The 17,838-nt window shown below is 31.9% G+C and overlaps 2 protein-coding genes and 1 pseudogene across 3 annotated transcripts; all 3 read left to right on the top strand.

The window, feature by feature from the left end:
• On the top strand, positions 1-2,967 carry LOC137818807 (probable E3 ubiquitin-protein ligase RHB1A). Of its 2 annotated transcripts, XM_068622423.1 has the most exons (6): positions 100-289; positions 508-607; positions 847-1,029; positions 1,518-1,890; positions 2,016-2,125; positions 2,334-2,967. In XM_068622423.1, the coding sequence occupies exons 3-6, from the start codon at positions 967-969 to the stop codon at positions 2,361-2,363; spliced, it is 576 nt and encodes a 191-aa protein (XP_068478524.1). In that variant the 5' UTR covers positions 100-289; positions 508-607; positions 847-966; the 3' UTR covers positions 2,364-2,967. The 2 variants fall into 2 exon arrangements, with proteins under 2 accessions (XP_068478523.1, XP_068478524.1); XM_068622422.1 differs by lacking the exon at positions 508-607 and having other exon boundaries at positions 1-289.
• A 4,808-nt stretch (positions 2,968-7,775) lies between these two features.
• LOC137818531 (G-type lectin S-receptor-like serine/threonine-protein kinase SD2-2) lies at positions 7,776-10,626 on the top strand. The gene has a single exon (XM_068622013.1). The coding sequence runs from the start codon at positions 8,029-8,031 to the stop codon at positions 10,510-10,512; it is 2,484 nt and encodes an 827-aa protein (XP_068478114.1). The 5' UTR covers positions 7,776-8,028; the 3' UTR covers positions 10,513-10,626.
• An 84-nt stretch (positions 10,627-10,710) lies between these two features.
• On the top strand, positions 10,711-11,432 carry LOC137818532 (probable E3 ubiquitin-protein ligase RHB1A; annotated as a pseudogene).
• The last annotated feature ends 6,406 nt before the right edge of the window (positions 11,433-17,838 follow it).

Raw genomic sequence — 17,838 nt, 5'->3', positions numbered from 1 at the left:
GGAGTTGACTTTTGTGATGCAGTTGTACACTTGCAAATCCAAACCCATCAAACGACAAAGCTCCTTATGACACACAAACGAGTGGAGCGCGTCCTCTGTGGAGAGACAACCCCACCAACACAACACGGTAACATCAAATCAAAACTAGTACTAACAACCAACCTATGCTGATGCTAATGCCATGCCTATCTAAGAATGCACACATAACAATAATCCAACTTCTCAATTTCCCAACTCCCTCTCTATCACTTTTCATGGAACCAATTTCCCACCCTCCCTTCCAATCAAGGTACTTTTCTTTATTCCATCAAACTATAAACTAGAAAGCTACTTCCTTTTTCCACCTCAAACTTTAGGGTTTATGCCATGGATTCTGATTCAAATGGATCTTCCTGTTCAACCCTTTTCTTGGTTTTTGTGGTATTGTTCTGGGTCAGGGTGTTTGGTCTGTTTTGTTGTGGCGGCGGATGAATCTGACTTTGATGTTTGTTTGCTGCCATGTTCTAGTTGATTGAGTGGATTGGTTTCATGAATGAGTGCTGATTGTCTCTTGTTGAAGTTTGAGTGCTGATTTAGGAATATGTAATTGGGGTGATCATGAATTAGGGTGAGTCATTTTTAACTTTTTGCAGCAGTACTGTAATGACATAATCCGTACGGAGACTACAAGCAACTTGATATTGTTATTTATTGCTCAAAATGAAGGACTTGCTGTTGCAGCTGTGTAATTGATTGTTTCACTCAGTGGTCTTTGCATATTTTAAGTTGACATTGATTTCATGCGATTTAAGTTTGTTTCTAATGTGATATATGTTTGCATGTACACTTTTTTACTTGTGGTAGCAGAATGGATGCATAAAGTGTAGTGGCCTTTGATCCTTTTTCAATCCCCAAAAATAACAGAAGAGAATGAGAGTGTCAGTTGGTGGTGGGTTTGATTGTTTGACAGAAAATGACAGCTGAAAAATGGGAGGTTGCTGTTGTTCTGCTAGGAAAACTCACCTGCATGGGACACCAGTGTATTACTATGTCAGTAATCTTCTAACCTCTCTTACCTATTTGTGATTCATGTAGCATATATGGTTGTTTATATATTCATCAATGTAATAATCTCACTATTAGTACATTCTCTGAACCTTTAACCATTCTGTATTAAATAGATTCATGATGGAAAACAGTGCATGTGTTGATTCTAAGTGATCCTTCTCATCTCATCTATATTTTGTATTCTACTTCGGTTCTCTTTTTACATCAAGGGGCTTGTAAGAGTTATGATTATGACTTCTTTAAATGTAGACATGCATCAAGTTAATTCCAGATAATCTATGAACTTTGTACCAGTTGTATTTTTATTTTATTTCTTACAAAGATTAACAGCAATAAAGTGAAAAATGTTTTCAGTGTTTTCTCCAATACTAAGTGCTTCATGAAAAATAAAGTTTCCTACTCCAGTGTTTTTAGTGATGACATTTTTTCATGCTCACATGAAGTGATAACTAAAATACCCTTGCTTTCAGTGCCCACCAACTTTAGAAGAGCGTGAGTCTTTAACATCTAATGATGGTGCCACTACTTCACTCACTGCTGGATTGCTGCTAGGCTTGAACCTGGAAACTTCTTCCCCTGATACATACCAGCCCCCTCCTGCACCTCTACCATATGATATGGTCCTGGGAGGTCCAGCATCAACAAAATCTGAATCAGGCAGAGAAACAGTTAGTGCTACTAGCTTTGAGACATTAATTACATCTGAAGATCTTGAAGAATCTGACTGTAAAGCTAAATCTATTTCAACACCTATATCTCCAAGCAAGGCAGAACTGTCAAAATCAAAAGAATTTCATGCATCAGTGACAGAAGAAGAGGACGACTGTCCAATTTGTCTTGATGGTCAGTAAGATCATCTTTTAAACTTCAAAAATGTCAGATTTTCCATGGTTCAGTTGAGGTATCTAGTCCTTCTGATTATCTCCGGAAACTATTGTTTGATGTAATTATTTTTAATTTTAATGCAGAATATGATGTTGAGAATCCAAAAACTCTGACAAAATGTGAACACCACTTTCACTTGTCTTGCATTCTTGACTGGATGGAAAGAAGTGACTTCTGTCCTATATGTGATCAGGTTTGGCTTTCTGCATAATTCCTACTTAACTATGTAATGAAAAGATGATTTTTTGTGTGTGCTTTTTTGGCAAATGAACTCCGACAGTTCCTTTCAAATGTTTATTATTGGTTATTGTTGACAATAAGTACCCTCTTTCTGAGCCTTTTTTATCTTGTTTATCTATTATGCTGAGCTATAGTAAAATATTTTTCCCTCTATGCTACAGGAGATGATATTTGACCAGACACTGAACTAGTCCTGCTGCTTAAAAAAAAGAGCTTTTATAAATGCCTTCAAAGACAGATCAAAACTCATTGTTTGATAGCTGGTTAGAAGATAATACAAATTCATTTTCAATTCCTAGAGCATTTAAATGGTCGTTGTTTTAGTGGGCTCATTCATTGGGTGTACAACAGTCTGTGACAAGAAAAATGAAAAGGTTTTTACAGAATGCTACACCACATTCCAAGTCTCTTTTAAGTGCAATTCCTCCTCATGTTGGAATTTACCTATTATCACTGAGCAGATGAAGGCTTTTCTCAAGATCAAGAAATTCATGTCCACAGAATGGATTTCCCCCCTCCCTCCATGTTACTTTGCTCCATTCTCTCCAAATTCTTGTACAAGTTTCTCAATATTTATCTGTTTTTCCATGTTATTTTCTTCGTGAGAGAAAAAAAATGCCTATTAGTCTTGTAAATAAAGTCTGCTTTACATTTTAGCACTTTTTCAATGTATATATTGTGGTGGATGTTGGGAATCCACATCTTTTGTTGTATACACTGAACCCTTTTGTTTTAAATTGAAAACTCTTCTGCTGGGTGGCAGAAAAAGGAGTAATTATGAACATTGTTAACAAATGTTGATTCTGCTAGCTTTCTGTTTGATAGTGATCTCAATTTGTTGTTTTGCCTTTGCTGGAAGTGAAAACTGCACGAACAGCACAATCTGTTCAACATGTCAATGGCACCATTAATGTCTCCCTACCCTACTTTCCCAACTCAAATACTGATTCTACCAAATCAAAGTCATACAACTTTTCCCTTTAAAGCCTCCCTCTTAACTTCCTTGACATGAATTGATTGTTGATAGACTTTTTCTTCCATGGATTGTTTGTTTAGTACTCTGAACTTTCCTACTCTTTCTACATTTATTGGCAATCATAACATATGATACAAGAAAATTGTTCTGAACCGAAGTGTAATGGATAATGGCAGTACTACATGATCCATCATTGAAGTAATAAATGTTAGGGTGCTTGGTTTAGTTAAATATAGTAAGATTTACATTTTTTTACATTTTGTACATTTTTAAATTTGAAAATTGAAAATTTTATTAAAAAAAGTAGTACTCTTGTTAAAAAAAAACAAAACCAGCCATGGGGTATCATAACTTGTTTTGATTCGTCAAGAATGAAAACGGAAAAGACAGAAAAAAGCAGTGATTGTCAAAAATAAACCTCATGATGATGTTCTCATCATAGAATTATTTTGATTGATTGATAAGCATGCCCAATAACAGCAATTCTTCTTCTTTTGCTGATAAAAAAAATAAATAAAAAAAAGAACAGCAATTCTTCTTCTTTCAGGAGCATATTATCATTAAAACCATTTTTCCTTAATAAAAATATTGAAAAAAATAATAATTATTGAAAAAATGTTTAATTTAGTTTTAAGTTCATAAAAAAATTTGACTATTTTCAATTGACTCTTTTTTCTAATAAATATTCAGAAAATTTATATTTTTTAATAGAGTTCTTGCAATTTAATTTTTTCAATTTTTATTGGTTTTATTGAAAATGTATTGGATAAAGAGTTCATTATATTTTTCCGTATTTTATCTACAGAATAATTAATAAATTCTTGATTGTTGTTTTCAATGTTTTTTATAACAATCCCTTATTATCTAATTTATCTACATCTATATATAAATCTTCTCTTTAAATGTTTTCTATTTTTATTTTATTTTATCCTTATATTAATATTTTATTTTATTGTATTATCATTTATTATCATGGACATTGCGTCTTTTATTATTTTTCTAAAATTATTTGGTATGTATGGAGAGACTGTTTTGAATTAAAAAAGAGGTGGAGCGAATTTTTTTAATATTTTAATTATTTTTTATTTTTTAAATATTTACTAAATAACTAATTATTCTTATAATTAATTGAAAAAAGATTTTTTTTAAAAGCTAATATACTGTCATTTTGTAAAAAAACAAATTTTAAATGTGGAGTAATTTGTCAAAACGAAACAATTTAGTAAAAGTTAAAGAGTTTATTAGACTTGAGAACGTTTAAAGCAATTTTTTTTTTAATATCTCCATCTCCATCTCTCTTGAAAATTATAATTTTTATTTTTTCTTATTATTTGATTTAGTTGACATCTTTTATTTAATTTTTAATATTAAATATAATTATATATAAATGATAAAAATAAAAAAAATACAAATACATCTACACTATTTTGATTGACATCTTTTACTTAATTTTTAATATTAAACATAACTATATATATAAACAATAAAAATAAAAAATCAGATGCACAAAATTAATAGCTGCTAACTTTTAATAAAAGTTATTTATCATTTTCTATTTATGGTAATATCGTTTTATTAATTATAAAATATTATATTCTTTTAATACATAAAAACAAGTAAACAAAAAGACGATAGACAGAAGATATAAATCATGTGATCCAACTATATAAAAAGCCAAATAAAAATATATATATTTTTAACATTGAATGTACTTATTAATGATAACACAGTTGAAAATACTCAATAACTTGAAACTTAATTAAGAAAAGAAAAATAAAATTAAAATTCAAAGTGGTTTCGTAATAAAAACCTTTCACTGACTTCGTAGGTGATGTGGGGCTAACAAACACAAATAGAGTCATAAGTCAAAACCTGAATTGATCGATTTCTTTACAAAAAAACCTACAATCTGTGTGAATGGGCCTCCTGGAGTGGTTGGTGGAGTTGGACTTTGCTGGCTAAAACTTATACCTTATGGAAATTGCAAACAAAATTAGTGTTAGAACAAAATATTATAATTATCTTTTGTACTCTTTATTTTTAAGAACGGTTTAATCCACATATAAATTACTATATTGTCAAAACAAAATTACAAGAACTGATAGAAAATTGAAACAGTCCAAATGTAAAAAGCCATAGTTAAATTAGTCTTTTCATGATAATTGAAACAGTCCAAATGTAAAAACCCATAGTTAAATTAGTCTTTTCATGATACATAAGTGAGTGCAAATCTCATCTTTATAGATTGAGTTAGATTTAAAGTACATAAAACTTTAACTCAAACAAAAATATTTGATTTTCTAAACTAAAAATTGAAGAATAGTGCAATGTAATATTTTGTACCAAGAATATTTCATATTTTGAAAAATTCCAGAAGCTACAACATCACTTTGTGGGGTTCATTCCTGCACTGTCATATTCTACACAAATTAATTACGTTTGTGGGGTTTGGAATTTATGTGGATTTTTACAAGTTTAACTTCTTTTACATAATACAAACTTCACATTTACGAGTAAAAATGGTTAGTTATGTATGGTTAGATTGTTATTTTGATATTAGTTTCGATAAATTTAATATAATCTTAATTTTTTAAGATTAATAATAATTTATATATATAATTTTTTTAACTCTTTATTAAAGATATTTTTTAAAAAAACTTTAAAATAATAAATATCTCAAACACTAAAAAAAATTATGAAATAAAAATTAATTATAAAAACAAAAAATAATTAATTGCTATAGTAACTAAATTAGAGAACCATTTTAAAAACTAAAAAAAAATTAATTTTTAAATTAGTTTTTATTATTGTTAAATAATTTTTAAATTAATATTTACTTATTTATCAAAATTTTAACAACCAAGATACCATATAAACTAATTTATAAATCAAAATTTTAATATTTAAAATGTTTTTAATTTAGTTTTTATAGTAATTAATTATTTTTAATTAGATTTTGTTGGAGTGAAGATATTATCTAAACAAAAATGGAATAAAAATATTCAATTAATTTATATAATTTATAGTAGTGTAGTGTGTGACAAATAGTTTAAAATAAAATGTGGTTCTTTTCTGAAAGTTACACAGCAGAGTGATTTACGCGTTTGTGTGTAAGAATAAGAACTTTTTGGTTTAGTTGGGTCTAACATGCTTCTCAATTTCTTCACTGTTCTGTTCCCATATTTTAATGGTCCCCTTTATCTCTGCCTCCTATTTTTATTTTTATTCTTTCTTTACCTATAAATAAATGCTACAAGATATTTCACTTTTTAAAGAAAAATCCTTTTTTTCTAATTAATTTCCCATTTCCTTACTTGAAAACAGATAAATTGATGAGTGGACTTCAGAGCATTTGTCTGCCATCACTCTCCATTTTGTCTTCTACCAAATTACCCTTTATCTTTCACTTTCACTTTTTATATATAAATATACATATATATATATATATAATTAAGTTTTATTCATCTAGATTAATGTTATAATCAATAAATAAATAAATATAATGCATAATATAACTTTTCAAATTCTAGACTATTTAAACCAAATATTATATGTAACTTTCTTGAATTTAACAAATTAACTTTGAAATGAAGCATTTCATAATAAAGTATCTAAACTGTATTTTTTATCACTTGATTATTATTATTATTTTATAAATTTTGTAACCTAACTTTTCATATATTTTTACCGTTACATTTTAAATTAACATATTTGACCTCTCCATTGAATTTCTAACATGCCCATACGTCATTAAAAAAAAGCAAAACAATGTTAACACGAATTAACTTTTTTTTAATGAAATGTTAACATCATTACACATTTAATAAATCGACAAAGCACAAAAAAAAAATTAAAATTCACAAAATCATAATTTAACTAGCGAATTATTACTCAATAGTATGTTCGAGACGACTTATAATTAATCAAATCCTTTAAATTTAATCTTCCACTGATAGAAAATATCCTTATTTATATAAAAAAAATACCCTTTTGAGAATATGTACTGAGCAATAAAACCTTGGTACCTATGTTAGCGATGATTGAAACTCTTAATTCTGCGTCATCAAATATTTTAGAGGTAAAATTCTCTTAGTTTATATCATTTCAAATTATTTCTTGGTCAATCAGTTATATGTTTGGCTTTTAAAAAAATAAGAAAACATAATTATTATATATTAAACTAAAACAGATATCATATCATATCAAGATAATAATTATTACTAAACCATCCGAATAGGGTAAAGTGTTACACTAAAGTATTGGTTGTAAAAAAACAGCTAAATTGTTAATAAAAAATTATGAGTTATCAATTGGAGCCAAAAGGAATAGATTTAATATTCCTTTGAATCATGATGACATTATTGTTTTTTTATAGACATGATGTTGTTTTCATTCCTTGCATTTATGAGATGAATTTGAATATTCTTCTCCTTTTCGATATGGGAAATGTTTGTATCTATTTTCAAAAGCATATTTTTCATTTTGTTACTTAATTAGTATTATTTACTACTTTTTTATTTATATTTTCACATTTTATTAGCATAGTTTTCTTATTTTTACATATTTTATTGATTAGTTAGTAGGTGGGAGGTTTGAAGGGAGGGTTGATGACATCACATAAGGAGGCATAAAATCTAGAAATAATTGATACAGAGCATAGAGAGAGAGAGAAAGAGTGAAAAAAAAAAATAATTTGAACATTTAAAAACAAAGCAGCGAGAAAAGGTGGAGAATTTAGAAAACAGAAGAAGCAAAGTGTCATGGGAGAACACGAACACAGACATAAACACAGTGTATCTCCGAAAACTCTTTCTTCTTCTTTTTCTTCATCTTCTCTTCTCCATGCAATTCCACTTCCTTAACATAACAAATCAAAGACAATGTTCCTCTCCTTTCTTTTCTTCATTCTCATTCTCAACACTTCCTCCTCCGCCACCATCATTCTCCAAGGCAACAACACTCTGCAAAGCCCCAACAACACTTTCCAACTTGGCTTCTTCAATTTCTTCCCAGGCCCGGGCCCGGGCCCGCCCAAATTCTACCTCGCCATCCGCCGCACTTCTTTACCCTACCCCAACACCGTCTGGGTGGCCAACCGCCTCCACCCCTCCGCCTCTCAAACCGCTTCATCCCTTAAACTAACCGCAACCGGTCAGCTACTCCTAACCCACTTCAACACCACTCTCTGGACCGCCGCCGCCGCCACCACCACCAACCTCACCCTCAGGCTTCTTGAATCCGGAAACCTCGTCCTCCTCACTTCTGACGGCGGCGTTTCATGGCAGAGTTTCGATTCCCCCTCTGACACGTGGCTCCCCGGCATGAACCTCACGCGCTTCAACTCCCTCGTCTCTTGGCGCACGGATACGGACCCTTCCCCGGGGCTTTACTCCCTGCGGTTGAAGCCGTCCTTCTACGGCGAGTTCGAGCTCGTCTTCAACGACACCGTTTCGTATTGGTCCACCGGGAACTGGAGCAATGGAATATTTGCCAACGTCCCCGAGATGACTGTCCCTTACATCTACGCCTTCCACTTCGCCGCGCCGTTCTCCCCCGCCGCGACCTTCGGCTTCTCCGAACGCGTCATCGCAACGGGCTTCGGGGCGCCGACGATGTTCCGCGTGGAGCCCTTCGGGCAGGTCAAGCAGTACTCGTGGAACAGCCAGTCGGGGTCCTGGGAGCACTTTTGGTCCAAGCCAGAGAGTCCGTGCCAGGTTCGGGGACTCTGCGGCGGGTTCGGGGTTTGCACTGGGGAAACATCCAAATTGTGTGAGTGTGTGAGTGGGTTTAAGCCATTGGATAATCATGGGTGGGGTTCTGGTGAATACTCTCAAGGTTGTCACCGTGTGGAGGCGGGGTGTGATACGGGTGATGGGTTTAAAGATCTTGGTGCTGTGAAGTTTGGATTTGGGAATGTGAGTCTGGTTAAGGGGAAATCTAGAAGCTCTTGCGAGCGCGAGTGTTTGGGTGATTGTGGGTGCGTTGGGTTGAGTTTCGACGAGCAGAGTGGGTTGTGCAAGAATTTTTATGGGTCGCTTTCGGATTTTCAGAATTTAACCGCCGATGGTGAGAGTGGGATTTTGTATGTTAGGGTTCCGGGAGGGGGATCTGGGAAGAAGGGGTTTGATTGGAAGGTTTTAAGTGGGGTTGTTATTGGGTCGGTGGCGGTTTTGGGGGTGGTGGTGGTGACATTGTTGGTGATGGTGAAGAGGAGGGGTGGAAGAAAGGGGTTGGAGGAGGAGGATGGGTTTGTGCCTGTGTTGAATTTGCGGGTGTTTTCTTACAAGGAACTTCAGTTGGCGACTCGGGGGTTCTCGGAGAAGATCGGGCATGGAGGGTTTGGGACTGTGTTTCAGGGGGAGTTGAGTGATGCTTCAATTGTGGCTGTAAAGAGGTTGGAGAGGCCAGGGAGTGGGGAGAAGGAGTTCAGGGCTGAGGTCTCCACAATTGGGAATATTCAACACGTAAATCTTGTGAGACTCAGAGGGTTTTGCTCTGAGAATTCCCATAGGCTTTTGGTTTATGAGTATATGCAGAATGGTGCTCTTAGTGTTTATTTGAGGAAGGAAGGGCCTAGTCTGAGTTGGGATGTTAGGTTTAGGGTGGCTGTTGGCACTGCTAAGGGGATTGCTTATTTACACGAGGAGTGTAGGTGTTGCATCATACATTGCGATATCAAGCCAGAGAACATTCTTTTGGATGCTGATTTCACTGCCAAGGTTTCTGATTTTGGGTTAGCAAAGCTCATTGGGAGGGACTTCAGTAGGGTGTTGGCGACTATGAGGGGAACGTGGGGGTATGTTGCACCGGAGTGGATTTCTGGTGTGGCAATTACAACCAAGGCAGATGTTTACAGCTATGGAATGACAATGCTGGAGCTGATTGGCGGTCGGAGGAACGTGGAGACACTGCCGTCTGCCAGCGGTGGTGGAGAGGGTGGTACTGAAAGTGGGGGGAAGTGGTTCTTCCCACCTTGGGCGGCGCAGCAGATAGTAGATGGAAATGTGGGTGAAGTGATTGATAAGAGACTTGGTGATGTGTATAACGTTGAGGAGGCTAGGAGGGTTGCTTTGGTGGCAGTTTGGTGCATTCAAGATGATGAGGCAATGAGACCTACTATGGGTATGGTGGTGAAGATGTTGGAGGGGTTGGTGGATGTGAGTGTTCCTCCACCTCCCCAGTTGCTTCAAGCTCTGGTTACTGGAGATTCCTTTCATGGGGTGAAGGCAAATTCAGGCAATGGTGTGTCTACTGGTGGAAGCTTATCTGATGGCAACTTGGAAGTGTCAACTGCTGATACTGAATCATATACAGGGAATGTTTTTTCTCCATTAGATGTGAATGTCAATGTCAGTGTGCGATAACAAAGTTCTGACATTGTCCACATTGTACAATTGTAACTTGGTACCCCTTCTCTCCTTTTTTTTCTCTCCAAGGAGAAGATGAGGAAATAATGGAGCATTTGAGATTGTGGCTGACTTGTAGTTTAACTTGAATGTTTTCAGTGCTTCATGAAAAATAACGTTTCGTAGTTCAGTGTTTTTGGCGATGGCATATTTTTTATGCACATATGGTATAACAACTAAAATTTGCTCTCCACAAATTTTAGAAGAGCGTGAGTCTAACATCTAATGATAGTATAACTACTTCACTCTCTACCAGATTGCTGGTAAGCTTGAACCTGGAAACTTCCTCACCTGATATGGTCCTAGGAAGTCCAGCATCAACAGATTCTGAACCAGGAAGAGAAACAGGTAGTGCTAGTAGCTTTGAAACATTAGTTACATGTGAAGATCTTGAAGAATCTCACTGTAAAATTAAAGCTAATTCAACACCATATCTCCAAGAAAGGCAGAACTAACCAAGTCAAAAGAATTTCATGCATTAATACCGAAGAAGAGGACAACTGTCCAATTTGTCTTCATGGTAAGATCATCTTTTAAACTTCAACAATGTCAGATTTTCCTTGTTTCAGTTGAGGTATCTAGGCCTTCTGATCATCTCTGGAAACTATTCTTTGATGTATTTAGTTTTTAGTTTTAATGCAGAATATGATGTTGAGAATCCTAGACTCTGACAAAATTTGAACACCTCTTTCACTTGTCTTAAATTCTTGTGTGGTTGGAAAGAAGTGACTTATGTGCTATATGTGATCAGATTTGACTTTCTGCATTAATTCTTTCTTAACTATATAATGAAAAGAGTATTTTGATTTGTGTTTTTTTTGGTGTGAACTCCAACAGTTCCTGTCAAATTTTTCTGTGAGAGAAAAATGCATACTGGTCTTGTAAGTTGTAAATAAATCTGCTTTACATTTTAGCACTTTTTCAATGCATATATTGTGTTGGATGTTGGGGATCCTATCTTTTGTTGTAAACACTGAACCCCTTTGCAATGCATAATGATCCATAATTGAAGTAACAAGTATTAGGGAGTGATTGATTGCGTTTTTAATTTTTACATTTTAAAAGTAAATTTCGAAACAAATGAAAGAGTAGAAGAAAACTGAAAATTGGAAATGCTTTAATATGTTTTTTTTTTGTTTCCCATAAAATAACATGTATTTCATTTATCTTTATGAAATTTTACTAGTACTTTTAAGTTCTATATTTTTCTCCAATAGCAATGTTGTTTTTGCCGTTAAATTGATTTTTTTAGTCTTTTTATTAAATTGTGATTTTATTGGTTTAGTCTTGGAAATATTGGAACCAAAGCAATTTCAGAATCTAAATGAAAAAAAAAATTACAATTTTTTTCAGGATTACATGCGTTCACAAATTTTTTCACATCAAAGTTAACAACAATAGTTATACTGTTACCAGATAGTAAGTGTTCGTAAAATTTTATATGGAGCAAAATGAAATTACGTTATTTAAAATAAATTAAAATATATTATTTAATTATTATTTTTAGTTTTATTATTTATTTATTTTATTCACTGATATCAATTTTAATAAAAATAGGAATGAAGGGCACCTTAGCAGTTGCTGTCATTATAGAGCCCACAGAGAAACAACCAGACAAATTCTCCTCCCACATTCATATTTTTTCTTTTTAATTTCAATAATACTTTAGTTTTGATGATTATGGTTTAGTTTTGATGATTATGGTGGAGAGTGTAATGTTTCCTTATTTTTTAAGTGATGATGATTGTTTGTGGTAACTCATGGTAACTAGTGTTTGAGATAGTTTTGTGGTATTTTTATTAACAAGATGTAAAAGTAAACTGCAAACTCAAAAACAAAATATCTTCGCATTAGAGAATACAACGAATATTCTCATCAATCATCTCATACACACCTTATCTCAAATGTTGTAACTAGAAAAAAATAAAAGTGTTGTGACAGAAAAAAAGGTATGAGACTGAAAGAAGTGTATAAGAGTGCGGGATGCAACTCAAGTTATTTAAAAAATTAAGGTTATCCTTAATTTAAGGTTATTAACTTTTTTTAAAAAGATTAAAATTGACTTTTCATAATCAATTATAGGTGTAAAGAAAATGTTCGGAGGTGGATGAAGAATCTGCCAACAAATAATCATCATAACTTTTTTTTACTGGTTAAGAATGAAAAAGAAAAAAAAATAGTGATTATTTTAAAAATGAATTTTAAATTTAAATTAACTTTGTAAAGTGAAATTTAGACTACATATTTATAAATAATTTGATAGATAAAGAAATGATAAATCAATAAATTTTTTAAGACTAATTATAATACCATCTAAAAAATAAAATTTAAATTTATTCAATATTACAAAATTAATCAATAAAAACTTCCATTTATTTGTAACAGCACTCTTTTAAAAATAGAAACAGAAGCCCCTGCATGCATGTTTTTTTTTCCTTATCTCCATTTCTCCCTCTCCATATTCTTTTCTCTCCCTCTTTCTTAATTTTCTCTCCCAATCTTCATCTATTTTATAATTTTGTAGCTAGCGAGTTAAGGAACATTTCTACTCGATTAGATTTTTAAACAGAGTAAGTTCATTTTTACTCTAAATATCCTTTGTTCTCTGTTTTTCGTTAGGATTTAGTCATCAATATTGGTGGGGTCAGTTGAGAAGTTTAACCCTCTCAACTTATTCTACTATATACTGAATTTTTGTTCTATTTGGATAACTTGTTTTAGGCCCGTAAATCTTGAAGCTTATCCAAATTGTTGGGAAATAAAATTCTAGAAGTTGCTTGAAAAGCAAGCAATTGATGTAAGAGAAGCTAAATTTAATTTTTAATAGCACCCTAGAATAGAAGATCTGAATGCGAAAGGGACGTTGTCCCAATATTCAATTTTTCTTGCAGGATGTTGTGTTTTTATATATTGGGTTGTTTGTTTGTATATTATTTAAATTTAAAAATATTATATTTTGATAATTTAGTATTAAAGTGTTATTTTTTTTTTATGTCAAATAGACTTTTGAATATTGTGGATCACTTTTTGAATGATACTGTATGACGGAATGGTATGGAATTGAATTCATACATTTGGGATAATGTATGGACTGATGTTTGTTGTGTATTAAGTATTGATGCCTATGTGGTAACAGAGATCTCCGAGCTTCACTGATGATCTAAGTCACATAGACTAAGATATCAGGTGGTGAGAAGCTGATGGGGAAGTTTATGCACATCGTGACATATGAGATGCACGACTTGGGTTATATTGAACTTACCCTGATCCTTTATGTTAGATTCGCTGGTAATCTTTGGATCAGGTGTTAGTATCTGGTAGGACTTACTTAACACGGGTCTTCCGGAAGACGTTGTTTGTTGAATATTCTGGATGTGTAGATCCATGTGAGATCTATGTGATTGTTTTATTGTTGAGATTTGAAGAAAATTGAATAATTTGAGGAATTGATCATGTAATTTGGTTTTCTCTTTGGATTTAATTGTGTATATTATAAAATTCTATTTTCACTAGCTTACCCTTGCTTTTCTTGTTATGTTTGAACTGCAATGATTGTACTATGTACACGAGCAGATGACCATACAGGTGCAGGAGAGCCTTAGAGGTTTCAGAGTTTTATTTTGAACTGTGAATACGTAAATATTTGTATTTTTATAAATTCTAATTATGTATTAGGAATGTTTTGAAAAACTCCAAGTTTATATAAAAACTGGTAGAACTTTTATTGTAATAGTTATATATAAATTATAGAGTCTTATCATTTATGTACTATGATTTCATTATACTATAATGTGAGGTTATCTTAAGCAGAATCTCCAAGTGATCGTAAAAATTAATACTCTTGGAAGATGTTGTAATATACAATTTTATTAAAACCATTTTTTCCTTAATAAACATTCTAAAAGCTCCTTCCAATGAATCCATAAGTCTTGTGGCTTTGAAGTCAATGTATAATAGTTGGTGACAGCTGAAATATGAAATAAAATATTTCTAAAGTTGTTTACCAGACTACTGAATTATTATTTTGTTCCTTTGATGTTAGTACAATTTAGCAAGCAGCCAATAATTTGTTAATTCGTTTTATAATCACATTTTCCTAAATAACTGGTTAATTCATGCCAAAAATTATATTTTTTTAATAAAATCTTATTAGTGCAGAATATTTATAAACAGTTCATAATTTAATTTCATCAAAATATTTGGCTGATACTTTCTCTTCTAATTATATTTTTTTATTCATAAAACTAAAATACAATATTTTAGTTAAGGAGACTGAGTCTAGTACTATCACTAAGGCAAATGACTCAGTTAAATATTTTATAATTTTTTTTTTTTTTACCTTAAAAGTAATTATAAATTATAATTACTTTGTTTGTGGATCATCTTTAGGTAATTACGAGGAAGATGAGGTTTTGACTCTTACTTCATAAAAGCATAAAAAACAAAGATGACAACTAATGCCAAAAAATGACATACGGGAAAGGGAGAATTAAGGGTTTTGTTAATGAATGCTTTAAGAATACTTGTTAAAAAAATTAATATTAAAACATTTAAAAGTACAACAAGTATATTGCAATTTAAAAAATTACTTCCATCTAAATTAACATGTCAAGTTAAAAAATATATATAAATAAACCATTGTGTTCTTATCGGAGTTGAGTTTAGTGGATTGAGAGAGATTTTGAAGAAATTGAGTTTTGGTCGAGTTGAATCCTCTTTAGAATGATAGTCAAGTTTTGTTAATTAATCATCGAGTGGAGGTTCACATAAAGTATTTTTCGATACTCAAGTTAGTTATTAAGAGCTAGAGAAATATTTAATAAGTGTTAAGTGAGTAAGAATGCAATTGAATACTTCATGCATAAAATTATATTTATATAAAGGTTCAATTAGCTCTAGAAGGGGGTTGAATGAAGTTCAAGCTCAATTTGTGTAATATTATAAATTAAAACAATAATCAAACAAGGAGTGTAGAGAGAAATAAGCGATGATTTATATTGGTTCACCCATGCTACGTCGAGTCTCCTTAAATAACTCACTCAATAGTCTTTCACTATTAAGTATTCTGCATCTCTTCAGGTCACCAATATTCTAACTCTTTGCAGGTTACAAATATTCTCAACTTCTTCAAGTTCTCTAAGTATTTTCTTCCTCTTCAGGTACACATAGTATTCTCAATCTCTCCAGGTACACCAAGTACTCTAATCTCTCTAAGTACACTAATCTCTCCAAGTACAATGTCCTAATCTCCCCCTGAGATTAATGACCTCTCAATACAATGAGAAAAATTCTCATTTAGAGAGAACGGTGAAAGCTCACTTGGTATATTTCACAATGGTGAAAGATTTACAATGGTTCACTTAAAATCCAATCTCACAGGTTGCTCTCAATTAACAAATATGAAATTTTAAGCATAATTCTAAACACAACTTTACACAACTTTTTTTGTACACTTGATATATCATTTCCATTTGTTTTGTTGATTGTGTTCTTCACCCTTTACGTCGTATTATAGACTTTTGGAATGCGTTTAAAGATGTGTCACATGAAAGTAAAGTAGACGATTGAAAATATAAAAGAATAGGTTGATTCCTAAGTTCTTTCGGCAATGAATTCTTCACTAGTTTAAAAAAATGTATCATTCATCTAAGTATAACACACAAACACCCATGTGTGTGTATATATATATACACACACGCACATGGTGTGTGGGTGTGGGTGTGGGTGTGGGTGTGGGTGTGTAATGAATGTTGGAGACCATTAAATATTGGACATAAAACATTTAATGTTATATTAAATACACTTTATCAATGTGACTCCTTTTGTGATAGTCCATATTGTTTATCTTCATCTAGGCCTTATTCAAGTGTTGTAAGTTTGTCATATAACAAAAACATGTACATAGGAGAAACATGTGTAATAATTGGTCGATTTTCTTCAAAACTCACCTTTGATGTTTGCTCACATTTTTATGTTCTCTCACTTTAAGTGATTTTTAAACTTCCAAGAGACAATGCATTAACTTGTTATTTGTGAAATAAGTGCAACACCACAAACAAATGATGTGTCTAATAACAAATAATAAATTTTATAAGTTTTAACACTTATCATAAGCAACATGTTCTTAGCATATTGATGCAAAATTTATATTAAACGATAAATCTATATGATGATGTAATTTCTTACATCTATGTGGTTGCATGATGTGTAGACTATGTGATTGATGTTGTCTTAAGATTAAAAATAATCATTATTCACAAAAATCAAAACCTTAAGAAAATTAGGTTTGTTAAGCATGGTTTTAATAAAAACACCTTTTAGACAATCCACGAAATACAAGACTAATAAATTGTCATGATTTAGGTTATCAGTGAAGTCGATATATCCCATGAGCATATTGCATAACTCAATGCACACATTATACCTATACAGGGTTAGATTATCTTTGGTAACCACTTTTCACCCTATTGCATCAATGATTGAATTACACATAACTCTCAACACATCTATTTAGCAACATTAAAAAGCTAAACTTTTAATTTATAATCATATAAAGTCAAATAAGGAAGTACACTTGTAAAATGCACCTTCAAATCCTTTCGAGTTAATTTAAATATTAGGAAACATTTCCTTATAAATAGGGAAATATCGCTTGAGCAAGATTCCCATCTTGAGCAATATTCTTTTATATAAATAATGAAAATTCTTTGTCATAGTCTAACTTGAATGAGAATTTTCTTACTTAGCAATTTTCATTCATAACTTAATCAAGATTCCAAAACTTAGAGTAAATTTTTCATCAGATTAATCCTCGTTTAAATAAGACTAATTTGCTTGAGTGATATTATTTAGTAGTACTTTGCCTAAACATCACTTAAGAGAGAGATACAAATATTAACAACCTAAAACTTATAATTTGATGAGATCGAGACTTCCTAATTCCAATTATCTCACATACCTCTACTCATACTCAAATTTACAACAATATCTTAAAAGTGAATAATTTTTTCATACACCAACCAACCAACTACACTATCACATCTCAAATCTAAAAGAATAAAAGAAAAAACTCTAAACAAGGATATAAATTTTCACAAATTTAAGACATTACCTTATAAATCAAGGCAAAACCAAATTTCAACTTATAAATATTAATTTGCAAAGTACAAATCTAAATTTATCCTATCATTTAAGTCTAAAATCTAAGCATATTGATATTTGTATCTCATTAACACAATTTAACAGCAAAATCTACTACATCATCAAAATTAGGCCTTAGTGCAT

This window comes from Phaseolus vulgaris, chromosome 10 (assembly GCF_000499845.2).
Source record: "Phaseolus vulgaris cultivar G19833 chromosome 10, P. vulgaris v2.0, whole genome shotgun sequence".
Lineage (NCBI taxonomy): Eukaryota > Viridiplantae > Streptophyta > Magnoliopsida > Fabales > Fabaceae > Phaseolus > Phaseolus vulgaris.
Note: the sequence above shows the minus strand (reverse complement) of the source record. Positions and strands in the feature narration are given on the sequence as shown.